Source organism: Lytechinus pictus, chromosome 11, assembly GCF_037042905.1.
Source record: "Lytechinus pictus isolate F3 Inbred chromosome 11, Lp3.0, whole genome shotgun sequence".
Taxonomy (NCBI): Eukaryota; Metazoa; Echinodermata; class Echinoidea; order Temnopleuroida; family Toxopneustidae; genus Lytechinus; species Lytechinus pictus.
In genome coordinates this window covers 13,004,909-13,023,391 of record NC_087255.1, presented here as the reverse complement: position 1 = coordinate 13,023,391, position 18,483 = coordinate 13,004,909, and the positions used below count along the sequence as shown (strand labels likewise).

General features: G+C 34.7%; 1 protein-coding gene and 1 long non-coding RNA gene across 25 annotated transcripts in view; both read left to right on the top strand.

Annotated features, from left to right (window-relative positions):
- LOC129270837 (uncharacterized) overlaps window positions 1-11,310 on the top strand; it is a 34,220-nt gene extending 22,910 nt beyond the window's left edge. For all 24 annotated transcript variants that reach the window (XM_064106798.1, XM_064106807.1, XM_064106809.1 and 21 more), the window contains 2 exons: window positions 6,627-6,734; window positions 7,660-11,310. In XM_064106798.1, the coding sequence (XP_063962868.1) occupies window positions 6,627-6,734; window positions 7,660-7,681 (130 nt within the window). In that variant the 3' untranslated portion in view covers window positions 7,682-11,310. The remainder of the gene's footprint in view (window positions 1-6,626; window positions 6,735-7,659) is intronic.
- On the top strand, window positions 1,243-5,690 carry LOC135156002 (uncharacterized). Its single transcript, XR_010295131.1, has 4 exons — window positions 1,243-1,333; window positions 3,020-3,186; window positions 3,969-4,081; window positions 4,995-5,690. It is a non-coding gene; the product is annotated as an uncharacterized LOC135156002 (long non-coding RNA).
- Window positions 11,311-18,483: the final 7,173 nt, after the last annotated feature.

Below are 18,483 nucleotides of genomic sequence, written 5' to 3'. Positions count from 1 at the left end.
AAAATATAAGTATTACTCTCTCTCTCTCTCTCTCTCATTATATTAAAATGAATAAAATTAACCATTTAAAATTGCTTTCCTATACCTCCAAAATTAAGGATTGCTTTAAAAAATCATTTTTTTTTCCAACCCCCCCCCCCTCCGTCTGATCCATCTGACACTTATATGACATATGTAGAAATTTCAAACTGTGCTCAGCCTTTTCACTCCGAATAGTGCATGCTCCTTCATCGAAGTGGACATCTTCTGATCTTGTTACTTTGTGAATTAAGTTTTTGTTTGCTCTCCTTTGGTCTACGGGTTTACGGGTTTACTAAAATAATCAAATTTTATAATCCTAAATTGCTATCCAAACTCAATACATTACCCCCAACTTTGTATCGGGTAATATAAGCTGTGAATGCGCCGCGCAAAGTGTCAAATTAAACAAGTTTGACTAAAGTCATTTAATACAATTTGAATATTTTAGTAATCCTGCATGTCTGTTGTGCGTGAGCGGTGTTTCTGGTTCAGCAATGCTTCTTTGTTTATGTCATTCTTATCCATATTTCCTTTCAAAACGATGAGGGAGAAGAGAATGTAACATTGTCGATAACATGATAAATTCTGAGTTCATCGTTTTGTCTCTTGATGTTTGCCTTCAGCTTTGTTTTATTCAGTTCCTAGCATTAATTGTTTTATTGCATGCATGAATCTACAATAGGATTTGTGTGTTTAATGATACCAACTTTAATTGAGAAAACGTCATAATACAAAATTTGAAGAGATTTGCTTTTATACAAAGGTCCGATATTTAGCTGTTGTTTTTGTACTCAACGACACCAAACCCTGGTAACAGTGACTTGGTTTTCCAGCAGATCCATCTTCATTACTTCCATAAATCTACCATCCCACTATCATCACACAATCACACTGTTAAAAAACCCTTGATTTTACAGAAAAAAGGAAGATTTTGCAGAAAGCAATAACAGAATCATTCTGTAAATTCATAAAACAGAATTTTTTTCTGCAATTTAACAGAACAGGGGGGTGTTTCATCAATATTTTCGTCCGACAACTGTCAGCGCTGACTAAAATTGTCAGCGCTGACAATTTAGTCAGCGCTGACAAAAATTCGTTTCATCAAACTCTCGGAGCTCCTCTGACTATTGTCAGAGAATTTTTATTTTACAAATCGTCTTGAACGAGGTTCGCTGACTAATTAGGCCACGCCCACTCCAAAAGTCGTGAAAAAGATGTAAAATTGATTGATGTTTTCGCCACGACGATTCGAAATGAAACGAAGAAATGAGAAGAAGCGAAGGTCCTCGTAGAGGTGAATGAGGATTTTACCGTAAGTAAAACCCTTCAAAATGTCGTTCATATTGTATGTAAGGTGATTGAATTATTCGTTGTGCGTGATTATCAAATGAATTACAAGAAAAGAGGATCTTCTGGCAGGACCCCTGTCGATACGATCGGTGAACTTGACAGTACAAAATCCAGTCTAGTCCCATACCCGTGTTTCTGTGTCTGTAGAACTATCTCAGGTCCAAACTAACGACACGGCTCACGGCTGTCACGTTTTTATGATCCGCACATGGCTGCAATGTTATAAATTTTGCAAAGAGAATTCTTTATATTGTTCTACCTTTATGTCATTCTATGTTGCAAATCATATTTTTTCATTTCCTTTGGTTTTGTAATAATTTTGTTGCTCGGTGTAGTCGGAGATTGGCTTGATCACCAGGCAAACCAGCGTGTGCAATTGTAAATGTACACATATCCAATGGGGCCATCCTAATTCTGTGTTACAGAAATTGGAATTGAACAGGAGCTAAATCACATGGTAATAGTGTGAGTGGTAAATTTGTAAAGTGGATGTTCTCAACTATTAATGTAGGCTTAGCCTTAGCAAGTCACCAGTCGAATGAAGTGAAGGCTCTCGACAGCTGTCGAGGATTCGGGCGGGGGGGGGGGGTGATGCGATTGTGGCAGAGGTGCGTTCACACCCAATAAAAATTAAAATCTAGATATAAAAAAATTATTACTTATTAGATCTAAGTTTTAAATAGTGCAACCGGCCCGTGGCCGTACTGGTATAGCTTATAGGCCTAGATCTATCTTAAATTATCTTTGACTTTGAGCACCCAAGTGAAATGAGCCATTTCATAGCTCCCTTTAAAAAAAAATATTGATCGTCCAATTTGGGGGAGACGAAATAATGCTCTTCATTTGTGTGCGATTATGAAGTTTGTTTGGCTTTTATTTTTCTAAGTCAATTTTTTAGACAAATTACTATTTAGCATGAATCTGCAATAGCATCGGTGTTATTGGGGTAAATAAATTAAATTATTGTTGATAATGTCTCTTAATCTATTTTTTGAAAAATACTGTCGTACCACATAAAGTTAGAGTCTAGTCATACCTAACCTTAAATAGCATGTAAAGGTTAAAGGTCTCTTCATTAGAAAAAAATATAGGAGAATATGGAATGGATCTCATCAATCCCAAGTATTTTTCTGCCTTGAATCTCATATTAAAGTTCCATTGAACAAAGGTCACAGTCCAGAAATAGTTGACAGTTTGATGGTTTGATGGGGATGCAATTTGCTGCAGTTATGAATTAGGAGCCTATTCATATTTTTTATTAATTTGATTGTGGCTTTTAACCGGCAAGGTATCCAAGCGCTATTGAGTTAGAAAAAAACTTTTATTTTTATTTTTTAATTAAAAAAAAAAATTATTGAAAAAGCTGTTTTACTATTTTGTATGGTTAATGTGTTAATTACCGTCTTTTTTATAATCAAGTGAAAATTATATGAATTAACAAGGATAAATTGTTGACCGATTGTTGGTAAATTCTATAAATTTCAGGATAATAAAAGAAGAAAAATGATTGGTATATTCGATCATTCCCCTTTATGAAATGTCAACAATATTCATTGAAAGTGCAGTATTTTTCAATGATCACTGTAAATCTACATATTTTCTTTGCTACATGTATAACAATGTGATATTATTAATATTTTAATTTCAGACTATGGACATTTGAACAGTATGCAGAAGAAGACGGATCTGGAACTAGAAAGCAAGGCTCTGACTGGTCTACTACAGCAAGGAATGTGCCAGCGGCCAATTTGATGAACATGTGACAGAAGATTTGGCAATGGGTGAAGAAATACTGAGATTGAAATGCAACCACAGGTAACATGTAGACTAGTAAAATGCGATAATGATTTAAAAATAATGAAGGATATTGTTTTGGTTGCAGAATGTAAAAAACCACATAAAAACCCACATCAATGACAATGAAATCGGACTGTGACCGGATTTTCTATTTAAAGTCAGTTTGAAATGCAAACATTACATAAGCATGAAAGACATAATAGATTCAATATATTTTGCATGTTAGCTGCAGGGTCAGCAGAACGGTTTTGAAAGTGAGGGGGCTGAGCCGAAAGTGGGGGGGGGGGGGGCTGACCAATGCAAAAAATCATAAGCAGATGGTCAATTTTACATTTTTGTACATGGTTTTGGAAAACAGTGCGGGGGCTGAAAAATATGAAATGACCATCTGGTTACGATTTTTTGCATGGTCAGCCCGTTCACTGTAAAAACCGTTCCGCTGACCCTGCAGCTAACATGCACCCCCCCCCCCCCCCCCGCCGGTTTCCGGAGCCCCTGCTCTCACCCCTCAATCCATTTAGCACTACTTGCTCATGTGTATGTACATACAAGCTACATTGTGAGGAATAATTTCACTTTTTAAGTTTCTCAGCCAGAGCATATGTCATTTTTACTATTGTTTGTATTTTTTATTAACATAATAAAAACTTGAACCCTTTATTTACCCCCTTCTATATGAAACCTGGTAATCAAAAGATGTTTTATTTCCTGTTTTTAGACATGTACATATACATGTGAGAAGAAATACCAGATTATGGCAAATATTTTAATTAGTTATTTCAATACTATTTTTCCTTCAGGTGGAGGCTTCAACCAAACTTTTCAGACAGACATGAGATACAAAGTTACACAAGTATAAATGGTTGAAGGTTTAGGAGAGCCAGACAAGAAGGCAGGAAATGTGATGTCACTTGTAAGTTAAAACACTCTTAATTATGACTGCCTCACTTTGGCGAAGAAAGTAAAGTCACATTAAAAAAAATATTAAATTACTGGTACTGCTCTCTTCTTTATTTGTTCTACTCAAATATTTGAAAACAATGACATCTATAAGTGCTTAGATGCTTAATTGATTAATGGTGATATTTATTGGACAGTTGTAAAACAACCAATATCAATCAATGCTAGATGGTGTGACTTGCTTTCTATTGCCAAAGTAGTAAATGAATGTTCCATTGTTCTGCATTCCTATTAGACCCCCCCCCCCCCCCGCCCCATCACCATCTGCTTTGTATGGGAGTAACACTGGAAGATTACCCCCCCCCCCCAAAAAAAAAAAAAAAAAAAAAAATGCCTACAAAAGCAGTCATGAAACCTCATTAATTCAAATGATCTTGGTAGGGGGGGGGGGTGCCTCAGGATCTTGCCTGTTGATTGTGCACTCGCTTCAGAAATCATGCTGCTGTTCCTGATGTTGTTTTTTTTTTAATTTAATATGATAACATGACTCTTGCATGAAATCAGCATTTGGCTCAAGAAATAAAGACCAAATGTGATAATTTTGGATTTTGACTCCCTTTCTTTGGTAAACCAATGAGAAAAACCCAAGTCATTAAAATCAATTGTGTATAAAAAAAGAGGAAATTTTAATCATTTTCTTATGCATTTCTTTGTTATTAACTTTTTTGTTTTCATTGTTTAATAAGGCTTTGGTGACAATATTTTAACCATTTAGAACTTAAAGTTCTTATTTCAAACATTAGAAATAAAAAAATGTTTTAACAATGATAATTAAATTAAGAATAAATGACTGATATCAATAATGATGGAAATTGATATCTTTATTAATAAAATATCACATGCTCTATAAATTAAATCCATTTCAGTTACTTCCATGAACATGGACAGCAGCAGGAGCAACAACAGCATCAGCAGCTGAAACTACAACTGCAGTAAGAGATGCAACAACCACACCGACAACATCAACAGCAGCAGGAGCTCCAACAATCATGCAGGGAACATCGGGCGCAACATAAATAACTTCATCAAGAGATGCAACAACCACAGTGGTAAACATCAACAGCAGTAGCAACAACGACAGTAGAAACAAAGCAAACAGCAAGGATTCTAACAAGCAATCATACAAGCAACAACACAAGCGACAACATCAATAGATGCCTCAGGAGATGCAACAGCCACACTCGTAAACAGCAGCAGTAGCAGCGATGACAACAGCAACCACACAGGCACCACCTTGAGCAACATCAGTAGCAAAAATAACTAATTGCACCAGGAGATGCAACAACCACACCCACAACACCAAGAGCAGCAAAAACAAACAGCAATTCCAGCAATCACGATGACAACAGCAGCAGCAACACCAACAACACTAATGAACATTGAAAAAACTTGTACAAAAGTCAATGAGGTCGCATTTTTCAGACATTATCAGACATTATTGATTAAAAAATGCACAATGATTTATTTGGGTTAAAGAAAATTATGTTTGAAAAAATGTGTACATTTGAAGATGTTTCCTATGTATTGATTGATATAATATAGTTTTAAAGATGAAAATATTATTCTTGAAATGTCTACTTTTTATTTGTCATTGACTAAAAATAAATACATTTTCTTTGAATTTTCTCAATGAAATGAAAAATAAGCAATTTATTAAAATGTTACATTCAAAATCAACTGAAATTGATCGATTTTAGCTGCAAAGGCCCTCAAAAGGCTGATTAGTCGGTGAAAATAAGTTTTGTCGGTAGGTGAAGGCCACCGACAAAATTAGTCGGTGGTTTCCAATAATTTGTCGGAGAAAATCACCGACAAATTTTCATGAAATGGAATTTAGTCGGTGATGGCAAAATTGTCGGTGAAAATGAAATTAGTCGGTGAAAATCACATTTAGTCGGAGAAAACCACCGACTAATTGTTTGATGAAACGCCCCCCTGGTCTGTTTAAAAAGGGGAAAAGGGTGTTTTATTTAAAGAAATTTGTAAGGTTCCATACACCAAATACCAATTTCCTGTAATTTTACATGATATAATGTAAGATTACGCAATCTGGTAAGATTACAGGTGTTCTCGAGACTCTGCTGCAGGAACTTCTTTTATTTTAAGGATAAATTTTCTAACAGTGCACTACCACCACCACCTGTCCACCAGCACCACCAAAACAACCTATGCAGTCAAGCCGATAGAGCTGATTTGATGTGATGCCATCCCTCAAACCGGAGAGAATCGCCACACCCCCACCCCATCCCGCATGTCTTGTTCGTCGAATGCTGACAAAGTCGTGTTCATTCGCTTTCAAAGCAGTGTTTGAATTTGTGTTGATTACATCAATAAGATCCAATGCAAAAATTTGTTTAGTAAATTTTAAGTGCATGCATGGAATGGTGTATTTGCATGGGCATGTTTTTGGTTGTTGTTTTTCGTAGTTTTGTCCCTCCGTTCGTATTCACAAATATATTTTCATGATTTTTATTATCTAATTTCTCTCCGATGTCTAGCTATTCCGGAACAGAGAAGGCTCGAGCTAAGACTACAAACGGTCACGCTGGATACAACGTCTCAGACTTCAAACCTAACTTCAGGAGAGATACTCTCAAAACAGAAAGGTATATGACGTCCTTGTGTTCATTGATCTGGGTTTTAAGGCATATGTCACTGGGCCCATTTGATCTCTCACTTAAGAATATCTGATTTTTGAAAGGTTGTTTTTAATATGTATTTTTTTTCTATTGGATGACATGTGGCTGTGCTACATGAGGTGGCAAGACTCTAAGTCATAATAATAAAAACGAAAAACTAGGAAAGACAAATAAAACGAGCAAAGAAAAGGCTCAACATGGTAAAGGGAGAGATTTACAATAAAATAAAATATGGAGAAGGAGGTGGGTTGATGGTATACAAAACTATGCATGCCTCTAATTTTTTTTAAGAATAATACATACTTTGAGTCATATTGTATGAGCATCTTTCAAATTCCACTAAAGATAATAATCATAATTATATACAACATTTTATATAGCGCTTAATACAAATGTTTCTAAGCGCTGCATACTATTACCCCGGCTTTAGCACGGCTACCCTGATCGGGCGCATCGAGCATTCAAGGAATTCCTTTGTACCGGGTACCCATTTACTACACCTGGGTCGAGAGTAACAAATGTAGATAAATGCCTTGCCAAAGATTTGCTAGTGCTGCGGTGGGATTTGAACCCCAGACCTTGTGGTTCACAGTCCGGAGACTTATCCACTGAGCCACAATACCTCGACTAAATAATAGAGAATATAATAAAATATATCCTGTATTCTTATTTGTTATATCATCTCTCGATATCGGTTTAAATTCTTGTTCTCTTGTTTCGTAAAGATTTGCAAGAAATATAGTGTATCTTCTTCATCGTTCGTTTTGCAAGGACCTTTTTTTCCTGGAAAACATCTTTAACGTCTTGCGGTAGAGTTTGTCCTTGTTTGCATTAGCTCATCAAATTCACATAATTCATAACGGAGTTTCATTCTGTTTATATTGACATTCAGAAGGAAGACAATACAGAGATGACAACATCCAAACTTGGTTCATCAGGACTAACAAACGATGCTGATGTCGGTCACCTTGCTGAGGGCAGTCTTCGGGTCTTCGGTGCCGCAGCCCAGTGAGGATGACTTGGTGGCTCTTGCATGCTCGGAGAGAAATCTTGACCATAATGTAAAAGGCATCCAGAACGACAGAACGCAAAGATTTTGCATCTTCAGACATGCTTCTAAATCTTTCAGACTGAATAGTCCGTATTCTGAACTCAGGTTTGAATTAAATCTGGTTTAGAGATGGGATTCAACTATGGATAGCCAGTCGTGACATAAATCCGTAATGGTAGGGGTTCAATATTTCAGCTCAGTTGACTCTGAAATCATTCTGAACTGTTTGGGAAGGATGAAGAAGATAGTTGTAATACCAATTAAGAAAGAACACAGTAAACATGAGAAGCAAAATTTTGACGTGTTTGGCTTCCCATAATTTTAGCACAGAGTTAGACCATGGTCTAATTCAAACCCGACTTCGGAATACGAGCCTATAAATATAGTTCCATCGTCTTACAATTCAATTTTCGACCAGACTGTTAAATAAATGGCTAAACGTCGATAGGTTTGTTGCATGAGAATGCATGACACCATAAGAAAGATTTCTTCCTGTTGATTAGGAGAAGTATCCCTTCAAAAGGATGGAAAGTATATACAAAAAGACTACAAGATTCTAATGGAAATAATAGGTATATTGACTGTTTATGGATTAAAATCGCATGAAAACATATATAGGACCATTATATTAGTTGGATATTTAATCCTCGGGCTTCAGATAAACCTTTATATATTTATTTTTTGTCATTCAAAATTACAAAATTTGTAGAGATTGTATTTCACAGATTCCAATTCGAGTTCAAATCAAAGGTCACTGACGATCAATGCAACAGTTTTTTTATCAATGTTCTGACACTAACGCAAACTAAATCGATTTTATACGTTTTCTTTGATTGATTATACTCCACAATACTAATCAATATCATCAATGTCCCTTAAAACCAATATTATTGATATTCATATTGTGGGATGCGTTTAAATTTTTTCCATAGATATATACATCTCTATGATTTCTTCTGGCTCTCAAAGTTTCCTTAATTTATAAAACAAATAACAAATCTTATTAATTCAAGTGAAATGCTGCTATCCTGTCGTATTACACAGTAAAAAAATAGCACATTGTTTAAGCCCGTCACTTTAACAACAAGTTGTTTAAACTTTTTGCAATTGTTTATACTTTGTAAACAACTTTTTTTTTAAGTTTAAACAGTTGTTGTTACATTGACGGGCTTAAACAACGTGCTTAAAATTTTGAACAGCGTTTTTACAGTGTATAGCCTACTTTTTATCTGTCGTTGATTATCAAAAGTAAAGTTCCAATCTTTTTCTCAGTATAGCGCCATCTTGTGTTGTTAGTTCACGAAGGAAAGCAATATCCAATTTGAAATGAGTGGGTAAATGCAAGGGCAACATGTGATTGTGAAGGGCAAGACTTATGCCTGTTAACAGATGTATATTCTTCCAAAACGCCACCATATCTATCAACAAGAATAAAATAACTCGATGACCATCTGTTTTCTCCTTGACCATCATGACCATATGAGATTAAATTTGTCTGGATTTACAGGATGTGAGCGAATGAAATCTTACTGACTCTATCTTTTAATCTCCACGATGTTTTTAATCCCCCAAACGCCTTCTAGAAGTTCAATTAGCAGCAAGATATCCAATGATCGAATAAGTTGGTCATGTGATTTCTACTATTTTCAGGCAAGCTAAGTTATTTCTCGTGGTGAAAAAATATGAACTTTGGAAACTTGACTGCTTTCGAAATCCCGTTCCATTGAAAATTAACATTTTCTTTAATTTTCAATTCTTGTGTTTGCCCGTTTTGGGTTTGTTATTGCTTTCCTTATTTTGTTACGATTTGCATAATATTATTTCTGAAACAGTCTATGTGTTGTTTAAATCTTTAAGATGTACGAGGTCTCGTCACTTTTATAAGTATCATGTGCAATATAATACTTTGCATTTTGGCTGAACTTACACTATTTCAGCATAATAATGATTTCTATTCTACCAATGGGAAGGAAATGAACGAAGAGTTGGCCAACGATGTTGCAGCAATCTTCTCCGAATATGTTTTGTTTATGTTGTTGTTTGTCCTAAATTCTGAACAGAATATACACTAAAGTTTGCCCTCATTTTACGTGAGTTTTTGAAAGAATTATAGGCTCTATACCGATTCTTATTTTGGGGTTCAATACTTTCGTCTGTAGTTCTTTGAGATTTTGCTATTTCCTTCGCCATGTTAGCCTTAGTTTCTTTCAATGTTGTTGATGCGACCCGTTTGGAAATTTGGATCGAATCGAGTCATGATAATAAAAAAATCAAATAAAACATGTGCATGTTTAGGTGCACTGTTAGGAAAAACAAGAAGATTTTACAGAAGAACAATTAAAAACAGATTTTACAGAAAGATATAACCAAACTATTCTGTAAATTGTTATAACAGGAAAGATTTTCTACAATTTTACAGAACAGGTCTGTTTCAAAAAAAGAGAAAAAAAAGTTTTATTACAATAGATATGTAAGGTTACATACACCAAATTCCAATTTTCTGTAATTTTACACAAATGCATGTAAGATTACACAGTGAAGTAAGATTACAGGTGTTCTCGAGACTCTGCTGCAGGATTTATTATTTTTAAGTAGAAATTGTTTAACAGTGTGGTATAGTTTTGTATGAAAAAGAAATTGCCACCTCGCCAACCCTTTCACCCCGTTCCCTTTACCGAACCTCCCCCTCCCCTCCCCCACTCATCCCCCCCCCCTACTTCACCCTTCGGTCAACTCTTTTTAAAGGGGAAGTTCACCCTGAAGAAAAGTTTAATGTACAAATAGCAGAAATAAATAATACAAAAATATTGGTGAAGGTTTGAGGAAAATCAATTAAAGATTAATAAAGTTATTAGAATTTTAAGTTTTGGATATGTGACGTCATAAACGAGCAGCTGCCCCTTTATGTTATGTAATATAAAATGCATGAATTTCAATTTTTTAATGGTTCGTGAAGAATGATTTTGTTTTCTTTTTAGAAACATGTGTGAAATTATTTGTCTATTGATAAAGTATAAACCATTTTCAATTTTCTGAGAAAATGAAATTTAATTGATTTTTTTGTCATACGATACGTAGGAAAGCTGCTCGCTTGACGTCACAAATCAAATAATTGAAATTCTAATAACTTTTTTATTCTTTGATGGATTTTTCTCAAACCTTTGATAATATTTTTTGTTATTTTTTCTGGGTTTTTTTTACAATAAACTTTTTGTCAGTGTGAACTTCCCCTTTAAAATGGGATGTGATTCATTCTGTAAAGAGAAAATGACCAAGATTAATTCCAATTTTAGGAATATGAGAACTTGATTCCAAGGTAACACGTTCCCATTTATATTAAGTATCGTGTTGAACTAACGGTTAATCTTATTTCATGTCTTTGAAATGTGAGTGTTGGTAATATGAATTGTATCCATATTACTATCATTATGCTTGACCACTTCAACTTGTCAAGAATTTAGACTTAATAAATTCTTAATTCTTAACAAATGACACCATGATTCATTCTTGTGTAATTCATATCTTGCTCATAACGTATCATTATGTTGTTAGTATAAGTCTGTATAAAAGCAACGACAAAACTGTTAGTCTGCAGAATTTGATTAAAATTGTACGTAGTGATATCCAAAAATGTAAATTCAAGTTATTTCCAAAATTATTCCATATCAAGATACATTCTCAGAAATTAATTTAATCAACTCAATACAACAAAGTTTGGTTAAAATATGAACCTACCAACTGTGTTTTAACCAACAGTTGGAAGGTCCATAACTGAACCAACTTTGGGGTTGGTTAAATCATTTCTAAGAGTGTATCATTTTCAAATCCCTTATGTGGCCCACATTTTTTTCTTTTCGGTGTTTTTCTTTCAACTACCATGACTACCGTACTTAATATAATAATCTTAAAAGAACATGAAAATGCCAGTAAATAATTTATGTTCAATTCCAGCGATAAACACTCTAAAATCTTTGATTTATTCCTTGACATTCTATGCGCACTGATAACGAAAAGGGCTTACTCGAGTGGAGTTAGAATTTTGTAGAATCTTTAAATGCCCTAACCGTTTAGTGGTATACATACATTTTTTGATGGACTGAGCTGGAATATTATTTATCATCAGTAAGCCTTACTTGAAAATGTATTCTATTTATTTATTATTATGATTACATGGTTATACTCATGTTAGCGATGCATTTAGAAGTTTCTCTCTCAGCTCTTAATCCTCAGTCAATTACACCAGTAGGCAAGCGTAAAGAGCCTAAATAAATAGAAGGGGGCAGATATGGCATATGGGGCAAAAGTGTTGAAATACTGCGAGCGAGCAAAAAAATGAACTTGTTAACGCAAAAATCTATTTTTGATTTTTTTTTTCATTCTACTCACAAAATTGTATCATATTACACACTTTTCTCTTCTGTTACTTCCCTTTTTAAACGTTTTCTCTTGGTCTTGATCGTTCTGGGTCCATAGCCCCCACCCCCCCCCCCCCCCCCATTTGTATACGCCAGTGGATTCCACCTATGCTAATACTATCCTTGTTAATCTGTATGAATTCTAAACCAACATTCAACATAAAAAATATCCTAGTAAAATAAATGGTATGTCTTCACCAACATGACCATTTTCATCAATATCGACGAAAAAAGGGCGGCACCAGAATATTTTTAAAAGGGGCAAGTCGACCTTAAGAAGACGACATTTTGTTCCTTATTTAAACAATAGGGGTAAACAAAAGCAGACGATCCAGACCTTTACCTTTTATTCTTCTAAGTTATTTATTTTCTATCCTCTTTCCCTTCCCCTTTTTTCTACTTTAAAAAATCACAGGGGCGATATCCCTCTCCCCCTTCACCATGTGAACACCCCCCCCCCCCCCCCGTGGTACATCTCTGGGCCTCCGATTTAGCCAGCTGACGATCAAATTATCCAATATTCACAAACAAAATCCCCGGATGCCTACAAATTTTATTCACGCGTGTCACGATTGTATTATTACTATCAAATTATTTTTCTTATACATTTTGATCAGTCATATCAGCTAAGATTAATATTTTCTCATAATATTCCTTTGAAGGAGATCTTCCGGCACCACCCCTCCTTAATCTCATCAATCTTTTCTTTATAAATCACTCATCAAAAGAATATCAATATCTTAAAAATGGATCAATTCTTAATGATAATTTTGATGTTAAGTTTTATGAACAGATTTATTATCTTCGTTCGTGTGAAAATAATGTATTTTCCTCATGTTTATTCAGCTGCTCTTGAAATCTGCTCGAGTGTTCTCACGGAGTACACTTTAAATCAGAAAGTTGGATCTTAAATTTAAAACATTATGCATCGAGCAATATGTGGAAAATTCCCAGGCCCCACTTACAAAAAATGGGCTATGTGAACGCCCCTGCAGACGTCAAGTTTGCAAATAATTCAGTTTAAGTTAACCCTTTAATTTTTATTGTGATATCCTTCTCTAGCAAGCACAGCGTTACAATGGCATCACAGTCTTCAAAGAGTTAAGAGTCGTTGGAATGGTTGAGAGCGAACGAGTGATGGCGTGCTCTTGCCTTGACTGAGTACACGACAGCTAAATCTCCACGCGTGTGTCTTCGAAGTTTGAAGACGATCATTAATCTACTTGACTTTAATTATCATTCTCTTAATCTCCTGATCGCAGAATGGATGCTTTGTATATAATCCCTTTTAAAGGAAACGCCCATTATATTTCCATCGTTTTTGAATGATTTTAAGAAATTTGATAAATCTGAGACGTGCGTTCATTCTTGTTGGAGTAAATTAATATTTGTTTAGATTTCATTGGACTGAGATTAACGAGTATATAGAGATAATAATCTTTGAGCTGACCTATTGCACACAAGTCCTTCTGTATACATGTGTTATACATTTAGCATGTATCTCTGTAAACTTGTAAATGATTCGCATGCAACATTGAATGTGATTTTAAAGTATTGTGTTAACAGTTTGTTTTAACACCCCCGCCTCTTTTTTTGGGGGGTGCCAGGCAACAGCTAATGCACAGTCAACTTTTATTATATTCAAAAGTTTCATTTTTTTAAAAATCGATCGTACAACAATAATCAATATCATCTATTAGTCTCATATATACTGTAATACATTAACTTTACACAAGTAAGTAATTTGGTGCTGTTATTTTTATTATAAATAAACAAATAAATAAATAAATCCCCATCAGTCTAACAGTGAATATAGCCGAACAATCTATGTTCACCACAATGCACAAGCTTGTTACTATACATTTGAATAAATAATGAATACTCAATTGAAAACAAACATGGCAAATGCATGTAGCTTCATATTTCGTTCATTGCTCGCGTCATATCAATATTACAGCTCAACCAAAAAAGAAACAATCATAGCAGGGAAAATATATTTTTAATTCATATATCATTGCTAGAAATAATGTTAAACATTTATGTTTATTCCGGAAAGAATTAAGAACATAATAATATTACTCTCGTAATGAAATTTAAAAATGTCTTGTAATTTCACAAAATTGAATGACCTGCTCCTTTTCAGAGTAAATATACAATCACCATGGTAACACTCAGAACGTAGCACAATAATTATTTTTTTAAATCAGGCAATTCAGTGCCAGATAAGTTGGGCTGTAACTTTAAAATCTGTCATGCATGTCAAGCATGTTGATACTCCTCGGCGTTTTACTGTTTCTATTCAGAGGAAGACTTGCATCCACCCAAATCAAATAATATCTCCTCTTCCCCTTCTTTTCTCTCGCTTTCTTTCTCCTATCTATTTATCTCCTTTTTCTCTCTCACACTCTCTCTCCCTTCCTTCTTTCTCTCTTTTTATTTCATTCGTTCGTTCTTTCTTTCTTTCATTCTTTCTTTCTTTCTTTTTTTTTTGATTGTCAGTATTTTGTTATTATTATTATTATTTGTTTATACTTTACGTACTCATTTTTCCTGTCTTTCTTTATTTCTTCATCATTTTCAGTCCTTTTATTAATTGTTTTCTGTTTTCTTTTTATTCATTTCGTTTTTTCTTTCGTCATTTTATCCCCAGTAATATACATATTTTACCCCTAGACCTTGGATCAAAATTGTGTGTAAGGTATCAAAATCATGTACGTCAGAACTCGTGAAAGACAATCTCACTTCGAAACTCTACCGAACTACGTCCGTTTGAACAACGAACATTATCCTTTCAAATGAAAGTTTCTTGACCTTCTCATTCTTTCACCAAAATGCTAAATTTCGGCCGTACTTTCTGTTTTCATCGCCATCTCTCATTTCCGAGGCCTGCAAAAGGTTTCTGCTATAATATTCTTCTGTTCTGTTTCTTCTTTTTTTTTTCTTTGAAATATGTTATTATAATATCATAAGATCAGATTTTTTTCATTTATTGTTTCGCATGAGTTTATGTAGGGCCAGAATGTTCATAATACATGCAGTATCCAATAATAATTTAGCCAGAACACTGTAAAAAATGAAGTGCTAATTTAGCACCTACAGTGCTTGTATAGTGACTGCACTATATACGAGTGCTGATTTTCTAGTTTAAATATGAACTAGAAAATCAGGACTCGTAGTGCAGTCACTGTACAAGCACTGTAAGTGCTAAATTAGCACTTCATTTTTTACAGTGAACCAGTGAAAGAACATCAAGTACTAGGGCACTAAATAAATCTTATTTACACGGTTCTTGTAACAAATCACTCCCCATCTCACCCCCCCCCCCCCCACTGAACAGTTCAGTGCAACCCCCCCCCCCTTCTAAAATGATATTTGAAAAGATTACTCAAATCTTTTACAATCCGGCTTTGAAATTTGAAAAAAAAAATGAACTAAATTAATTGAAATTAGCAACACTGACGGTTCATCATTTTACTAGCCAAGCTAGGGATGTCATTAATTTGTTCAATGAAAAAAAAAAGATAATTTGATTTGAGTTCTGAATCTGATCTCGTATCATTCTTAGATTACTGTTGTACTGTGTGCACTGAGTTGCCGTGGCCGAATGGTCTAAGGCGCCTGACTATACATGGAAAGTCCGGGATTCGATCCCCGGCCGCGGCACCTAAGCCCATATGCATGAGCAAAGTATTTAATCGACGATGCTATTTTATCATTCACTCAAATAAATGGAAATAATAGAAGCATTCTTGGTAACTAGGTTCATGAGCACTTGTTGAAAAAAAGGGCTGTACAAATTACCAGCTAAACGATTCCTCAAAATTTATAAACATTTGCTCTGTAGTTTTAATACCAAGTTCACAAAGTATCAGCGCACTGCATGTAAGTCTTTTCTTTTGACATGTTTAATACCCCCCCCCCCCCCCTTACCCTTTTCCCATCTTTCTTGCTCCCCCAAATACATACATGAACAAAGAATAAACAAAAGAGCAAAAGGGTCGAGACTGAATAGTTTAACTTTCGCTTCTTCTTTCTTCCTTTCGTTTACTTTTAGCAAGTTGAATAGCCCAAACCAAGCAAGAGCCAGACCTTATAACCATGCTATTAGTGTTTATTGTAACCCTATGAATAGGCATACCATCCGTTAAGTAGATTCTATAATGTTTAACATTCACTTATCCTGTGGTAAGCGGTGACTGGCTTTTTAAATCCTCCTCTTTTTATGCGATGTATTTAACTTCCTTCGAGAAGGTTTGCGTGAAATTGAGATGGGTCAAAACTCCAGGACAGAGCTTGCCAATTGTCATGATTGTCTACAGCACAATGTAAATATAAAAAGAATCCAGAAAAATACAGCGGCGTATTTATTGTGTCTTTTATTTAGGGAGATAAATTTAGTTTCACGACGTCTTAAATCTCCTCTTTTCATCCTATCTTAATGATTTCTCTTCGGGATCACACATGAATTATTGAACTTTCACAAAATTCCTTATTCTTTGGATTTTGCTATATATCCAATGTTTTAAAGAGAACAGCATCAGAAATTGAACGGATTTGTCATGATTGTATATAATATTATATAGACAAGTTTTTTTTTTAATCTAACACTCGCTAGGCAATCTTGCTAAGGTAATACATCTTATTTGGCGCATTTTGCAAGGGATTTTCCATTCTAAATAGTAATTTAGAGTTTTTCGTTCAACTTTTTAGATTAAAAATAAAACGACATATATAATATTAAGTTCTATTATATAGCTTAACATTGATATTGTATGATTGTACTTTCATGTCTGTTTCAGTTGTTAAACATCCAATAGGAAAATTTCAGACCGTGTAGTCCCACCATTATGACCATGATCATCCAACACTCCAATGTAAAAACTATTATTTTTCAGTCTTTGTCAAAATTTCAGACATCTTTTTGATCATCTCTCCATTGAGTAGAAACACCTGCGGAGATACCCTGAGGGGGTCCAAACGAAAGGGTGATACCGCCCGGAGCATCGGCATAGATCGGACCGAGAAACGCGATCCTCCCGCCAGAAGACTCCGTGTTATTCTTCGTATGAACTGTAAATATTGATGCGGCGTGGAATATGACAGGGGAAAAAACTGAATATACTAGAATTGCTGTCGCCCAATTTTCAATTCTTACATAGGCGAGATATCACACTCCTTGTTGTTGAAGAGTTGAATTCAGTGCGATGTCCAGGTTAATGGGAACTTTTACGTTTGTTTCATCATGGACCTTCGACTCCCGGGCTACTACTCTCGTTCCATGGTTTCGAACAGGCGGAGGGGTGCTGAAAATCAATGTTAACTCAGATTCATAATGCAAATTCATTCTAAATGATAACAAAGAAGTTCCCCTGGTTAAACTTTACATGCAATAGCGACGTTAATTCCTCATTTTGTCTAGATGTCTAGATTCTGTCCTTTGTGTTGTTCGGGGGGGGGGGGGTGAAAACGCCAAAAATAGGGAAATTGTGTGCTTTTTATAAGAAAAGGGGCAAAAACAATACAAGGAAAAGACTATATGTTCATGCTTCATTCTTCATGTTCATAATTTCTTCATCATATCCACAGTATAAACAAGGTCTGCTATATAAGAACTAAAAATGAAATTGTCAATGTGTACAATAATTATTAAAATACAGGCCTTCTCTCGGCCTATATTTTTTTTTATTCAGAAAGAAGCTTTCTCTATAATTATTCAAAAACAAGCTAAAACCATTCTCTCTGACAAACACTTGATAATTTTTGTAAGCACTTGGAGAATAGAATTATTCATTGTTATTGAAAGTGCTTTGAGCTTGTTTACAAGTCATGTATAGAAGCGCTATATAAATTATTTTTTTAATGATTGTGTAGTTGTTTGAATTGTGTTATTTGAAAAGTGTTAAAAACAGAAATGTCAAATCATTTATTTCTTAAAAAGTTGAACATTGCTGTTGAAATATTCAAAAGATTAGTTAAAACTCATACATAAAGATCAACTGATCAGTTTATAGTAAACCAGATAATATCTGGACTCCTATAAAAGTTGTTAATTGTGTTTTTACTGTATTACTTTCCCCTTTTCCTCACTCCTTAATTCTTTCACATAGTTCCATCAAGCATGACTGTCGTTCTTGGCGTTTTCGCCCTACAGGTATTTTTAGTTTTAAGAATCCATTTGTTAAGTACCTTTTATAAATACTATTTGCCAGAGACATGCTACATTGCACTTATACTGCAAGTACCTTAAATC